Source organism: Stegastes partitus, unplaced genomic scaffold, assembly GCF_000690725.1.
Source record: "Stegastes partitus isolate 25-593 unplaced genomic scaffold, Stegastes_partitus-1.0.2 Scaffold456, whole genome shotgun sequence".
Classification (NCBI taxonomy): Eukaryota; Metazoa; Chordata; class Actinopteri; family Pomacentridae; genus Stegastes; species Stegastes partitus.
The window spans coordinates 226,833-239,406 of record NW_007578187.1 but is presented as its reverse complement, the minus strand read 5'-3'; the positions used below and the strand labels follow the sequence as shown (position 1 = coordinate 239,406).

General features: G+C 44.1%; 2 protein-coding genes across 2 annotated transcripts in view; one reads left to right on the top strand and one right to left on the bottom strand.

Annotated features, from left to right (window-relative positions):
- The first annotated feature begins 48 nt into the window (after positions 1-48).
- LOC103360643 (glycolipid transfer protein-like) lies at positions 49-2,548 on the top strand. The gene is made up of 5 exons (XM_008286475.1): positions 49-288; positions 633-691; positions 807-940; positions 1,017-1,167; positions 1,518-2,548. Exons 1-5 carry the CDS (start codon positions 186-188, stop codon positions 1,698-1,700), a joined length of 630 nt encoding a protein of 209 aa, XP_008284697.1. The 5' UTR covers positions 49-185; the 3' UTR covers positions 1,701-2,548.
- A 1,429-nt stretch (positions 2,549-3,977) lies between these two features.
- The window catches only part of LOC103360642 (protein FAM222A-like), a 12,586-nt gene continuing 3,989 nt past the window's right edge, over positions 3,978-12,574 (bottom strand). The window contains exon 2 of the mRNA XM_008286474.1: positions 3,978-6,450. Within this exon, the coding sequence (XP_008284696.1) occupies positions 4,991-6,450 (1,460 nt within the window). The 3' untranslated portion in view covers positions 3,978-4,990. The remainder of the gene's footprint in view (positions 6,451-12,574) is intronic.

Sequence of the window (12,574 nt, the reverse complement as noted above, 5' to 3'; positions counted from 1 at the left end):
ATTATTTCCCACCTGTTGGAGGAAGAGGAGGAGGACGGAGAGCGATCGGGGCGGCCGGTGGCGCTTCCCCACCCATCTGACAAGAGCTCAGTTCCGGGTTCTTCACAGCCGCGAGCTGCTCGTTGCTGCTGCTGCTGCTAGTAGTGGCACTTTTTTTTTTTTTTTTTTTAAATAATCGTAGGATCATGTCGCTTTTACTGGACAACCAGTTTAAAGAACTGCCGCCGGACAAGTCTGTGGACACGAAGACTTTCCTGGAAGCGGTCGCTCATCTGCCTTCGTTCTTCGGTGAGTGTAAAACCTGAATATATTTTTAAAAAACTGTCACGGTTGAAACTTGTTTCTCATCGTTTCAAATGTCTGATCGCCATGTGAGCGGCTAGTTATTGATTTCACACGGAGCTGTCGGGGATCAGAGGCAGCTGCGCCTATAGAGCAACTCTTTGTTTATCTGTGAACAGAGCACACATTGACCTCATTGTGACTCTTTACTATGCATTCACTGCATTTTTCTTTAGTTTTGCCCGCCTCTGTCTCTGTTAAAGCCTTTTTCATCCTCCCCTCTCAGCCATGTGTGATGAAGTCATTCATATTTTATTGCTTCCCTCTCAAATGTCTTGTTTGCCTTCCAGACTGCTTGGGGTCAAAAGTGTTCTCGGTCATCAAATCAGACATTAATGGCAACATAGTGGTAAGACACAACACCAGGCTCTGGCTCTTGTCAGTGCCGATGATTTAAATGCAAACCAGGGGCTTAAACGCTGGAGCCTCCCCATGCAAACTCAACCCAAATGTGCATTTTTCAGAAAATTACAGCCGTGTACAACAAGAACCCGGCCAAGTACGTCACCCTGCAGGACATCCTGGAGGCCGAGCGGGAGGAACACGAGGTAGTGTGGCCCAAAGTCGGAGCCACTTTAGCTCTGATGTGGCTGAAGAGGTGAGCTGTTAAACTCAAGGTTCATTGTACCTTGAACTTTTGAGTTGTTCTTGAATGCTCTCTCTCTCTCCTGCAGGGGTCTCCGTTTCATCCAGATCCTGCTGCAGAGTTTGGCGGATGGGGAAAAAGACGAGAACAACCCCAACCTGATAAAGGTCAACGTCACCAAGGCGTACGAGCAGGCGCTGAAGAAATACCACGGCTGGGTTGTTCAGAAGATTTTCACCGTAAGGAAGAAATAACAGAGAGAGTGGACGAAATGAGTGTAATCGATCACCTCAGATAAGGTGTTTTTATACGATGTTGCCCACCAGGAACTGGAACGTTTACGTCCATGCCATGTGTTTTCAAGATTTCTCTCATTTTGCCGCCACAGAATCAACAGCTTCAGTCCACGAGCTGTCAGAACGCTGATCCGGATATGCACACGACTCTTTATTTAATTGCTTTTAGTTATTATTTGATTGCTGAAGAAACTCTCTCTCATCTATGTGCACCAAAATGACACTAAACTTGATTTGATTTGACACTTCTACCTAATAGAAATTGACTTTTTCCCCCTTTTTGTCCCTCACAGGCAGCGTTAATCGCAGCTCCCTACAAATCCAACTTCCTCAAGGCTCTGTCCAAGGGAGAGGAAGTGAAAGAGGAGGACTGTCTGGCGAACGTGCGTCAGTTCCTGGTGAACTACACCGCCACCGTGGACGCCATCTACGAGATGTACGCGAATCTAAACGCAGAGCTGGACTACACTGTTTGAAGACTCAGGGAATGCCTGGACTGGAGGTGACGCACCAAGTCCAGGTGTTTTTAACAGGATTGTTTAATTTTTTTTCCTCTCAGTGTGGTATTTATTACTTTAATTACGCCTTACTAAATAATAAAACTGTATATTTGGTCTTAAAATGAAGCGAATGCCTTAAATTTCAAGTGAAGTTGCAGCTGAAGTGGTTTTGTTTTAATATAATTTAATTTCAGGTAACTGCAGGATTGTGACAGCAACATGCTGTCGCTCTCAGACGGGGTTATGTTCATGTGTGGGTTGTCGATTCATTTATGATATTATTATTATTATTCCATCGAGAGAGCAATACAAGACTGAAAACACTGTTATCACAGGGCAGCATTTCCTGGTCATTTTGTCACATTCAGATGTTTTCTGCCTCCTGAGCCGTGGAGTTGGTTCCACCGTTGAACTGGGAGCAGCAGCCCCAGCAGAAGTTTTACACTTTAGCAGCTCATTTCAGCTTTTAAATATCCACCGAGTGCCTTGGTGTTACTGAATAAACGCACAGTGCTAATGTATTTGCAGAGTAGGTAGAACTGGAATTGTTATTTTTTCCTTTGAGGGCTTTTAACTGTGTGGAGTTTGTGTGTTTAAACAGGAAGGTGTGGTTCAGGTGCGATTGCTTTGTGTTGTGTAACTATTGTATCCGAACAGGCAGCGAGTCACATCTGTTGATTACCTCCCTGACTGGAGGCATATTTATTTCCATGGCTACTGATGAGCTGTTTGCTTCTGGATAATCGTTTGTGTTGACATTTGTTTCCTCCAAGATCTTAATCCTAAAACTCACACCATTAAAATCAAACTCAGTTGATCAATCTTACACTAGGTGGCGATGTTTGCTTGTTTTCGTCTCTCTCTCAATCACGTTTGTGTGGCGCTGCTGTGAAAGATTTGAAATGATGTCCAGTGATAACAATCTAAAGATGATCGACAGCTTAAATAACTCGCTTCTGACTGATGGTTTCTTCAATTCTGCAAGAGCAGCTTCCTCAAAGTCTCCTCAGTTGCCCAGAAAAACTATTTTTATAGGAGGATTGCTGGTGAAATTGTTAATACAGTCAATTTTAAACACATTTTTTTCCCCTGCAAGCTGCAGCAAATTAAGGGGAAATCTCGTTTCTCCATGTATCCTAATCCTCCCAATCAAGCGTCCTCCTCCTCTGCCCAGTCTGACTTATCTGAAGTGTGTCCCAGAGGCCGGAGTGGCTCTGGTTCCTCTCCCAGAGGAGCCCGGCTTGAGCTAATCGTCTCTGAGCAAGAGCGAGAGGAGCATGTCCGTAATCCTGTATGTTTATCAGCAGTCCCGCCTGATAGGATGGAAGAGCTCCGAGCAAAGCCAGGACCCAACACGCTAAACACCGGAAATCATTTGCAACAATGCCTCAATGACAAAGCCGCCGACCTTTAACTCTGACATATTTGTTATCTGCAATGAGGTCATCAATTCAATATTGCGGTTTTGCTCCCAAATGCGCATCTAATGCCATTATTCACACTATCTGGGTTATTTGTTTTATAATAGGGCTGCTTAAAGTGGCTATGGATGCGGCTAAAGCATCCAATTTAGGAGGACAAATGTAGGAAAATAGGAAAGGCAGGCAGGCACATCATCTCTGATTAGCAATTCAATAGCCAGGCCATCTCTAAATAATGTGAACAGTAATATTCTTGTGAATTTATCTTCATGAAAGCATGCATTTTTTATATCAAAATGTAATATCGGTGGGAGAAGGAAGGCCCGCGCATTTTCATTTACACGCGTGTATCCTGAAGTATTCGCCGGCTTCTGCTCGGAGCTTAACGTAATTCACAGCGATAACAAAATTAGCGCTTTCAGTTTGCATCATTTATAAAAGAACCAGTCCAACGCGTTTCAGCTAAGGATTGACTTACATCATATTATAACGCTGAAATCCTTCGGTGAAAAGATGGATCTTAATAAAAAAATGAGAAGAAAAAAAGAGGACCTGGCTGGTGGTTAAGCCTTAAATCCCTTTGCAATAAAGCCAGAAAAATGTCTCCGCTTTCCACCACTAGTTCATCATTCATGAATATAATAAAGGCTGCATGTTTGCCAAATAATAGCTATTAATAGGTAATAACACAGTATTTGCTGGGTTTAGAAAATTTAATTTACTTGACAATCCTTATTAAGAAGAGGCAAAAAAAAAAAGGGAGGTGAGGGAGGGTTGTACATTGCAAAAAAAAAAAGTTTCATCAACAAAACTCATGAAGAGCGCTCACATATTCATATATAATAATTGCACTTTATAATTATAGACAGTTTGCCGTAGAACTCAACAGGCCGACATAAATAAATAGTATCACGGAACCAGTGCAGACACACAAAGAGCTACTCAGTCACACGTCTCAAGCCTTCAGAGATAATATAGCCCTACAAAGAAGACACTGTAAATGATTCAGGCGGCCTGCTTTTCAACATCCGTTATTACATGTGCTGCTTCCCAAAAAAAAACAAAAAAAAAACGTCCACACAACCTCTTAAAAGTTTATAAATGTTAAAAATACAACCAAAAAAAAGGGCACGTCTTACTTGGCCTGAATGCCACAGTGTTGATTTGAATATGCAACAGTCCTAATAGGTTGACTACATGAAATCATTTAACGTGTTAAATTACACAACTTTTTCGTCTGTGGCTGCATAACAAAAAATATTCACATTTATAAGCAAATGATTGAAATATTCCTCCGTACAGGCTGGTAACAGAGGAGTCAATGAAAAAAAATGGGGGGAAAACAGTAAAAAAAAATCCACAACAAAGCAGTTAAAAGCTCAGGTAATAGTGGAAGAATGTTCCCTCTCCGATAAGAAGCGATTTTTATGTAAAAATATACAGTATATTCACAAAAACTGTTACCAGAGATCCTTCCCAGATTCAAGTACATGTATTTTCAGAGGGGTGATTATTTCAGTTCGGTGTGTTTCCGTTGTTGTCGTCAAAAGGCCTTTACAGAGTAATCACCTGCAAATCATACAGCGGATGTAATCGGTGCTCGGTATTAAATGTTTGATGGCCATTTAGGGTACAAAAATAAACACGTGAAAAGTCCGTTGGATAAACCTGTATCTTAAGTCATGATTATCATTTACCTTTCTCAGGCTTACAACACTAAGCCTTCTACAAATACAGTACATGCACAAAGAACAAAAAAAAAAAAGAAGGCATGTCTCGTCCTCGCACAACTCCCATCGTTTATAAAAGGTTTGTGACGTCCCCGTCGGGTGGCAGCACCTTGTCTTATCTGTAGACGGGAAGCTGGATGTGGGTTTGTTGTTGGTGCTCCAGCAGCTGAGGCATCCCCATGGCTTCGTACCCACGGCCCAGCATACGCTCTTTGATGCAGGGAGGGTGGATCTCACTGATGAGGCACTCCAGAGACTGCAGGCTGCTGCTGAGTACTGCAGCGTGGCACAGGCTAGAAGTAGGCAGCCCGCAACAGAGGTTTTGGTCTGTGCTGTAGGCCTGGGTATGTGGAGGAGGAGGAAGAGGATGAGGATGAGGGTGGAGCTGTGGCTGGTGATGCTGTGGATGATGGTGGTGGTGTTGGTGTTGGTGTTGGTGGCGGTTTGGGTGGAGGTGGGGATGTGAGAGCCCCATGTCTCTCGGCCTGGCTGCACATGTACCCGTTGCCAGCACCTGAGAGGTATAACAGTCAGCGTTGGGAGTTGCCGCGACGCTGTCCCAGAGAGGAGCGAAGTACTGTCCGACCGAGAGCTCCCCCTGCATGGCGGCGCAGTTCAGAGACGAGCCGCTGACTCGCTCCTGCCCGGCGCCCACGCTGCCGGGATGCGGCCTGTACGGCAGCTGCGAGGAGCACGCCAAAGGGATGCAGGTTTCGGGAGATTGGCCAACCCCGGCCTCTGCTGCTCTGTGCCCCTGAGCGCTGTTACTCACACTGTACATCCTCACTGCTCCCTGCTGATAGGACTGCTGCTGCTGCTGCTGCTGCTGCTGCTGCTGCATTTGAGCTTTGTGCTGCCACACTGTGTAGTCTCTCTTCTCCAAGTATCCGGCTTTGGCTATGTCTGCGCTCTGTGTCGGCAGCACTGCCCCCGCGAAAGGCAGACTGCTTTGGGGCGGCACTCCCAGGACAAAGTCTGAGTCTGAATGTGCCACAGCAGCCACAGCCTGCAGGGAGGGGCTGGACCGGGCCTCTCCACCCAGCTGCAGGGCCTGGCTGTGGGGAACTCTGCTCATCTGCCTCATCAGGCTTTGAACCTCTGCCAGCTCAGACTGGGGGGCCAGGCTCTGATCTCCGGAGGCTATCCCTGCGCTAGAACAAAGTGTCTCAATGGGTACATCAGGGGGCTTACATGAGCTTATACGATAGGCCTTGTGCCCGTGTCTGACTGTGTAGCCATTATTCAGGGGATTATTATACGGTGCCACAGAAGTCTGGCTGTTTGCATGTTTAGTCCTCCTGCCCTCCGAGGTTTTCACCACACCTTTCACCACCACCGAGGCTTTGACGATGGCCAGCAAGCCCTGGTAGCCTCCTGAGTACGGGTGTGAATAGGGGCTGTAGCGTTGGCCCGTGGTGTCTAAGCCGTTCACCGTTTTGTTGAGCTGTTTGTGTTGCGGCACCCGGACATCTGACGGGAAGATTTTGATGGACAGGGGGCTGTTGGCGGTTTTCTGGGCGAAAGCGTCCAACTCTGCAGGAGACGGGTACCGAGAAATCACGGAGGCCGGCTCGCCTGGGAAGAGAGAGGACGGAGGAAGTGGTTAGAAAACAAGCAGTAGTTTTTATTTTTCACATTTACAGTCTCAAACCTGTAAGAGGATAATGGTGGACATCAACCGGCCTTATAGTTTAAAAAGGGAGGAAACACCTTCAGGCATTAATACAGACTTGGTTTGACCCAGAATTAGTTTAAAAAGATGACAAGTAGCAACAGGAGAGGATAGAAGAGCTTCTTTTCCTGCCATGTGGGCCATTAAGCCACTTCAAGTTTCAAAAATTGCCCTTTTAAAGTTGAATTTTAACAAATAAGATGATGATTTTAAGAAGACTAATTAAATAAAGATGACCTATAAATGTTTGACAATTTTCCTATATGTTAAAACTCTGATTAGCTGATTCACACCTCATTTTTATGTTGTTGTTGTTTCTCAATAACTCTGCAATCACCCAAGCAGCACCATCTCCTGCCCGTGAAATTTTGTTCCACTTTATGCTTTTATAAACTTGAGCCGATTCTACTGTAAAAGCCTGGAGCCTAAACTGTGAAGGAAAAGTTGATGCTGATGGAAAAAAAAAAAAGAGCAATCATCAAGAGCGCCGCTGATTGAATTGTGTGCGGGGAAAGCTGACGGGACAAACTAAGATTGGATTTAAACACTATTATTCAGGCAATTTCATGGCTGCTTAACTCCCAGCGACTACGGAAAAGGTGGAAAAAGGCGGCCCATTTAAAAACAATAAATCACCTGGTAGAAATTACCGCCACCTTTCAGAGCGACACTTTTATGGAATTTCTGACATAAAAAGAAAAGCTGCTGAAATTAACCTGGATCACGCCGTAAGCCGGCTGGAAATCACAGCAGGCAAAAGAACACGGCTGTAATCTGCAATAAGGGGCAAAAAATAAAAACACTTCATTTCATTTTCAATAACAAAACCAATTCCAGCTATGCAGGGGAGAGCTCGCTCGTTGTTCCCATTTGAAATTGATTTGGGAGTTCATTTCATTTCAGGCCTACAGTGAGCCTCCCGACTGTGAAAATGAGTCAATCTACAAGATCCATCTCATGAAAGAAATAAATTGGGTGTTTAAAATGGAGGAAAGAGGTAAGGTGGAGTGTTCAATCCATCCAACAATCTCCCAGCGGAGCAGAAGGAACAGCACCATGGTGCCAGGAGCATGAATGAATTCTGCAGAGAAATACAACAAAGCAAAACACTGCTTATTATGTATCACAGTGTAGCGCTGCTATAGAAAACAATGACATCTGGGATGTTGGAGAGGTGTTTGTACTGTATACAACATCAAGATGTGAGCGCTCTCTTCTCTGCTTTCCCATAATATACGAGTCAAGGAGAAAGCGGTAACAGGAAAAACCAGCTGCAATAACAGTTTCTGGCTTTTGGCTAAAAACACAATATTCATGTGCAGAAAAGAGAAGAACAAGAGGATCCACCTGAAAAGGAGCTTTAAAAATGTAATAACTCTTTTACCACAGCACAAAATCTGCCCATTTCCTGCCTTTGGTAACGCTGCTCAATTGCCAAAGATTGCTAATTTGGCAAAACAAATCAAAGACAGGCATTTCTGGTTGAGTAAAATGTCAGCGCCGAGGCCTGCACGCTGCGATTGGCTCGCCGCTCCACAAACACTTCAAACACTCTGAATGCTAACACGTCTTCACAGGGTGTCTGATATTGTTAGTCCAGAGATTACAGCCCTGTCAGAGCTATGGAGACACAACACAGCTGCACTTCCCACTGTGGCTGCCTTAATGTGGCACTATGGAAACCTCATTAGCAAATAGGCACGCTGCATTCACAGATTTATCATCTGAAGACGGCTACTGTGTGACATATGCATAAAAAAAAAAAAGAAAAAGGATGAGGGGGGGAGGAGAGATCATTTTAGGTGACAGAAACAAGTGAAGAACAGCACGATATAAATTACAGCTGTTTCAATCTTGAGGACTTTAATACCAATCAGTGGTGTTAAATGGCTGTAAACTTGAGCACAACACAGTCTTGTTTACCAATCAGTGATTTCCAAAGCATGTGGTAGCGGTAATGAAAGCGTATCCTGAAGCCATCTTTCCACAATATCCACTTGTTTCCAAAAAAAGAACACCCAAGTCAGATATTACCTAAAATGTGTGGTTCGTTTATAACAATCCGGCGCTGCGATAGCTCGAAGTTTCCCTCTGAAGCTGCCAACTAGGCAAAAGCCTGCTGCGTAGAGGCTGTTGTATCGGCCCAAACTCTCAACGCGAGGGCTTATACATATTAGTGAAAGCGATAGCCGATGATGGGCATGAAGTGTCTCTTCCGTGGGGCTCCGCGGGCGTCCTAAGAGGTCACTCCAAAACGTTTGAATTAGAAAGGCTTCACTTAAAAATAGCAGTGCATTAGTCACTTTGTTCTGTCCTTCAACCAACAAGAAAAGTGAAACCAGCTTCACTTCCAATCTTATTATCAGGCTACAATGGTTACATTTAAGGATTTGAAAAATGCAGAAATCAGGAAATATTCTCACATAGCAGATGTCTGATTCCTGTTATCAGTCCCTGCTGCCTTGAGGAGATGAGATTGTATTTTTTTTCATTAATGCAGCCACTATTTAAAGCAGAAGAAATGCTACAAACTGGAAGTCATTACCAAAAGAAGCTACAGCTTATCATAGTGGCTCCGACCCTGAAGGGGTCAAAATATGAATCACGGCGGTCGTGAGATTATTAACAAGAAAGGAACGAAGGAAAAAGAAAGCCTTCAGATCTCTAAAAAAAAGTGAAGTAAAACAATCTGAGACTTGGAAGTGGTGACGGCTCATTTACATTTTGCAACCTGCGACGAGGGATCACAAGCGCCGCTCGGCCGTAGAGGATTACCAGCAAAATGGTGGCTTGTCTGTTTAATTTGGTGGCAAAATGTTTTAATGATCTTTTGAGAATTGGTGAAGAGACGACTTTACACTTGTCTTGTTTCCCGACAAAAAAAAAAAAAAAGAAATCCCGCGCTGTAAAATAAAAGATAAGAAAACAAATACGAGGCTGTTCACATGACAACGGGGAAATGGCAGCGATGTGTTGCGAGGTAAGGAATGGCAGGGAGATAATTAGCAGTCTGACCTTAAGCACTTAATCACCCTGAACCTGCAGACTGCACGCTGCTTCTCCCCTCACAGCCCTGACAGAGAGCGCAGAGGCAGACGGAAAAACAGCACAGAAAATAACAGCAGCCACTTTTCCGCGAGCAGCCTTGGCCGAGGCCACCGTGCAGTGCTTAAACATTCTTTGACCTTTTAGCATTTCACCCACCGACTCACATCAAGACAGGGATGATTGAAGCGTGTCGGACGGGGCTGAAAAGCTCGCTTGTGTATTTATTCTTCCTTTAAAAAACGAGCACGACGACGGTGATGCATCCAGAGAACGTTTTCTCGCTTCTACACATTGAACGTGCTGCTCAACTGTTATGGCACCGAGCGAAACTGGCACACTTTCAGAGGAAACACCTAATCCTGATTTCCTCCCTCCATGCTGGGGAGAGAAAGAGCTGAGGGGGGGGCAATAATAAACTCAATCACCACTAGGCCGAAGTTATTATGTGTGCCTTAAAGATTTTTTTTTCCTATAAATATTAGCACGAATATAATCTGGAGGGATAAAACAGTGCTTTTGTTTCAATCATGCCGTGATATGTAGATAAATATACACATGTATGGTCTTTCATAACCTTTATTCCACCCACATGCGATCCCACTCAGTGCTTTCTACCACTTTAAACTGGCTAATCTTTTTCCCGTGGTCACACTCGAAGCCATTTCCCCCCCCCAAGATTAGAGCAGAGACCTCATTGTTTTGGAGCAGTTTGAGTTAATCACTAATTTATGGGCAAAACAAGCCCCAGAGGCAGGGCTGAAACAGGAGTTGGACAAGCTTATTGCGTTTCCAAAACCACGGCTTCCAACCATTTCGTACCCAGAGGGAAAACATAAGGAAACAATTACAATGAGTGCTAGATATGATTCCCACAGGAGATTAAAAAAAAAGAAAAAAGCAACCCCCAAAATTCATATTCCTCGCTAATATCCATACATGTTGGCAGAAAAAGTAAAATAAAACCCCACAGGTCTTTGATGTTAGGCTACAGCCTTATCTCCAGCACTTTTGTGAGATAACATGTTTACGGGTGTCAAATCCTCAGCAGGAAACGTGGCACAGAAAAACTGGCAGTTAATTACAGAACAGAGCTTCTCAGCGGGCATAAATACTTGTTTACCACACCAATAATCCTGATATTTAAAATACTCCGGCCTACCTTAATAACCGGGAACTAGGCTCGGCACATTCACGACGCATTTCAAACCTATTTCTCTGTTACCATGACAACCTCCTCTATGCACCCAGTTGGCCCAAAAGAGCCCAGTCATTAGAACCATGTAATTAATTGGCCCTGCCTTCATTCATCTGGTTGAGACAAGCTCCTGCGATCGACTATCTGCCGGTTAGACGGAGCGGACGGCTAAACTAGCAGCTGCTGAGCCTCCCCGTCTCAAGACAAATTGAAAATAAAAACCCGCCGTTTGTTTATTTTGGATCGTTTACGCCAGATGGGGTCGACTTCGGGGTCGATATCGGTTATTAGTAATCAAGGAGTCGTGATCAACCGATGTTTGGAAACAACGTACACACACGTGCAGTAAAAGTGGAAACACAAAACCGTGTTGAAACGCTTCAGTTTATTCGTGTTTTGCTTTATGTTTAATCATAAAGAACTTTTCAACAGTGAGCCTTCAGTGTTGATTGGCTGTTACTCATGGCATGTAACCAATCAGACAGGACTGATGGACTATAGATGGAGAGAAGTGGCTGCTTCAGAGCGTTATAAAATTATTTCATTTAATCGGAAATCATCCATCCATCCATCCATCCATTATCTATACACCGCTTAATCCTCACTAGGAGCCTATCCCAGCTGACTTATGGCGAAGGCAAGTAAAAATGCTGAATATCGATAACAACTAACAGACCAGCCTGATAATCATTCAACCCCTAATTACAAAATTATATCCTGCTGTGATTAGTTCAGTCAATTTTAAACACTAGATGTCAAAGATTCTCTAATCCCAGTTCATTAAAGCTCCACTGATGGTTTTTTCGGCCACAAGGGGAGGATTAAAAAGTCAAAACAAACAAAGAGACACACGGTTATATTACTGTCGTGTCACGTTGCCAAGATGAAGGAGGTATTTCAGGTGCCCCCCCACCCCAGGTTCTGGAAATAAAAGTCATTATATGACTCATAGCTGGATTGTTTCTACCATTTGGATTGACATAAAACTCTCCTGGGTACGAGAGTAAAGAAAATGTCTGTTTCCTTGATATGAAGTCAAAGGTAGAAAAAAAAAAAAACGTATGTACATGAAAAAAAAAAAAGGTGAGAACTTAACGACAACGGCTCTGTTCTCAAGTGCAATGATGAAACACTTCAAATGTGCCACTGATCTGATTCGCACCTCTGACTCGCTTCGTCTTCACAGCGACGGGAGCCGAGGCTACTGCAGCCGCACTAATACGATTTTATACAGTAAAAAAAATGATCTGAACAAACTCCACGCATGCTAATACGCCTGAAAAGGTATATCACACGTACATTCACGCACACTGGACACGCGGGTGAAAGGACGGGAGTTTTCCTCAACTGCACAGCAACGCCTGTAATTCATTATCCATGTTGAATTAAGCACCGGTGCTCGAGTCTGACGTCTTTGTTTTCTTGCAGAAAATGGTCACATAACAGAGGCGAGAAGAATCAGCGACCGACATCTAGTGACCAATCGGAGAGGAGAAACGGGTGTCATCCAGGCTGAAGTTATTAAGCTGAAAAGGGTGAGTAAATGTTCAGAAGTCTTGTTTTTTTGTGGACTCCAAGGAAAAAAGACATAGCAGAGGTTGCACATGTTAAAATGCCAACACACTGGTGTGGTCGTATCCTTATACTTAGTGTTTAGAGCAGGGGTGTCCAATCCTGGTCCTCGAGGGCCGCAATCCTGCATGTTTTAGATGTTTCCCTCTTCCAACACACCTGATTCAAATGATCAGCTCATCATCAAGCTCTGCAGAAGTCTGATAACGATC

Bases quoted from the DNA above. Each gene is read 5' to 3' on its own strand.
- LOC103360643 (XM_008286475.1), top strand. From the start codon at position 186: ATGTCGCTTTTACTGGACAACCAGTTTAAAGAACTGCCGCCGGACAAG. The intron at 289-632 runs GTGAGTGTAAAA...TTTGCCTTCCAG, and splicing joins TCATCTGCCTTCGTTCTTCG to ACTGCTTGGGGTCAAAAGTG. The intron at 1,168-1,517 runs GTAAGGAAGAAA...TGTCCCTCACAG, and splicing joins TTGTTCAGAAGATTTTCACC to GCAGCGTTAATCGCAGCTCC.